Source organism: Apis dorsata, unplaced genomic scaffold (assembly GCF_000469605.1).
Source record: "Apis dorsata unplaced genomic scaffold, Apis dorsata 1.3 scaffold_859, whole genome shotgun sequence".
NCBI lineage: Eukaryota > Metazoa > Arthropoda > Insecta > Hymenoptera > Apidae > Apis > Apis dorsata.
Genome location: NW_006263980.1, coordinates 52,009 through 54,669, shown reverse-complemented (window position 1 = coordinate 54,669; position 2,661 = coordinate 52,009). Strand labels below are relative to the sequence as shown.

Below are 2,661 nucleotides of genomic sequence, written 5' to 3'. Positions count from 1 at the left end.
TATATATATATATATATATATATATATATAATAATATTAATCATTTTGGTATTGTGATTCATACAGATAGTCTGACAGATCGAATTTTCAATATAAAACTAACCTAAAAAAAGTAAATTTCGAACAATCAAGATTTCTATAATTTTTTCATTTAAATATAGATACATTTAAATAATTATTGGGTACAAATACTATTATTTATTCTAAATCTGTTAGATAATTTAATAGATTTTTCAGCTTTTAATTTTGTTTAAATAAAAGCAACTATTTTTTATTATTTTAATCTTTCTGTTTTTAATTTTTTACGTAAAAACGTTTGAATTTTGTACAATCATTTTTAAATTTTTTTATTAAAATTTTAATAATAATAATTTGTAATTAATATATGTTTACATTAATTTTAATAGGTAAAGTTGGGATATTTCAATCATGGAGTGGTTATTTGGAAAAAGAATTACTCCTGAAGAAATGCTTAGAAAAAATCAAAGAGCATTAAACAAAGCTATGCGAGATCTTGATAGAGAAAGAATGAGAATGGAACAGCAAGAAAAAAAGATCATTGCAGATATAAAAAAACTTGCTAAAGATGGTCAAATGGTAATCTATTAAATTTAATTTTAGATGATGTGTTTAATTTTAATAAAATTTTTTTCATTAATAATTTTAATAACAATAGGATGCAGTGAAAATTATGGCAAAAGATCTTGTAAGAACTAGACGCTATGTGAAAAAATTCATGCTAATGAAAGCGAATATTCAAGCAGTATCTTTGAAAATTCAAACTTTACGTTCGCAAAATACTATGGCACAAGCAATGAAAGGAGTCACAAGAGCAATGCAAAACATGAATAAGTTAAAATTTGATTTATTTTTTTCAAAATTATGATCAAAGACAATCATTGTTTGCTATATACAAGATGTATCACTAAATATTACCATCTTGAATTATATCATTATTATTATTTGCATTGAGAAATATTTTGATGGACATTAATTAGTTTCAAAAGATGCATATACTGATGTTATTTTTTATAAGTGAATGCATTAAGGACATATAAAGATCAATTTTTTAAATAGAATTATATTTTTTTATCAATGTAATATAAATATCAATATAAAAAAATATTAACTTATAAATATCGAAAAATGATTAGGAAATATTTTGATAATATAATAAATATTGTTAAGAAAACTTTACTTGCTTACTAATAATTGCATCTCTTGAAATTATTTAATGTCAAAATATTTTATATATCACTGCAAATAATAATAATGATATAATTCAAGATAATAATATTTAATAAGATATTCTGTATATAAATTATGTATTTTTATAGACAATTAAATCTTCCTCAAATACAAAAAATATTGCATGAGTTTGAAAAACAGTCAGAGATAATGGATATGAAAGAAGAAATTATGAATGATGCAATTGATGATGCAATGGAAGATGAAGGTGATGAAGAAGAAAGGTATTTGTATAATTATTAAAAATATTTCTAAACATTTATTTATTAAATATTTTAATTATATTTATATTTATTATATTTGTATAGTGATGCTATTGTGTCACAAGTTTTGGACGAATTAGGTCTTCAATTAACAGATCAATTATCTGGTTTACCACAAGCTTCTGGTTCATTAAGTGTAGCAAATTCTAAGCAACCAATTGCAGCTGCGACAGGAAATGATGAAGGTGGAAATATTGCAGATGCGGATGCAGATCTTCATGCTAGGCTTGAAAATTTACGACGTGAATAAGAAAGTGTTATGTAGCTGAAATGTATAAAAGATGTAAAAAAAACATTGATGTTGTAAGCATAATTAATTTTATAATTTGCTTTATATTTTAGTTGAAAGCAAACACTTTTATTATAGTACTTGTTTTTTAATCACTTATTCTTTTAATCAATTAAGAATTCATGAATGAATGATAAGCAAAGGCATCTATTTAGATTATGTATTAATCTATAATGTTACATTTTTATAAAAAAAAAAAAAAAATTTTAATCCCTCATGGGTGCAAAACTCATTATGATTACAATGGTTTTGATATTTTTCTTATGGATGAATTTTCATAACATATGGAATTTGGCGATATTTAAAAAAATGTGGAGTCCGTCACGGAGCGGTTAAAATAATATAGAAAGATCTCTCTATTAAATTTTTTAATGTTTCTGTGCATATTTTTTGCACAGTATGATTTTGTAAAATGAATATTTCACACTTAATGTGCTTATCAAATATATTGTTACAAAATACTTACTTATTATATTTTGATAATTACATGTACATAGATTTTCTTGGAAAAGTTATACGTACATATACATATATGCTTTTATTTTTTTAAAATACATTGTATACTATTGTAAAAGTAAATAAGAAATAAGTTAACAAATTTTATATTAAAAAAAAAAAAAAATTTTTTTTGTGCATAATTATTTAAAATAAAAATAATTATAATTATAAAATAATTATTTAAAATAAGTAATGGATAATTTTATTTATTCTTTCTATCTTTCAGTTTCTCATAGCATATTCATTTTTAACAATTATATAATGGTAAAAAGTATATTTTATGTTCAGATATAATTGTATTAATAAAATTTATTTATAAATTGTATGAATTATAACAAAGGAATCTGTTATGTATTGACAAAT

At 21.5% G+C, this 2,661-nt stretch overlaps 1 protein-coding gene across 2 annotated transcripts; it reads left to right on the top strand.

Moving 5' to 3' along the window:
• Positions 1 to 15: 15 nt before the first annotated feature.
• Positions 16 to 2,015, top strand: LOC102671285 (charged multivesicular body protein 2a). Of its 2 annotated transcripts, none has more exons than XM_006623232.2 (5): positions 16 to 161; positions 408 to 597; positions 677 to 852; positions 1,338 to 1,472; positions 1,557 to 2,015. In XM_006623232.2, the coding sequence occupies exons 2-5, from the start codon at positions 430 to 432 to the stop codon at positions 1,759 to 1,761; spliced, it is 684 nt and encodes a 227-aa protein (XP_006623295.1). In that variant the 5' UTR covers positions 16 to 161; positions 408 to 429; the 3' UTR covers positions 1,762 to 2,015. The 2 variants fall into 2 exon arrangements, with proteins under 2 accessions (XP_006623295.1, XP_006623296.1); XM_006623233.2 differs by having other exon boundaries at positions 18 to 112.
• Positions 2,016 to 2,661: the final 646 nt, after the last annotated feature.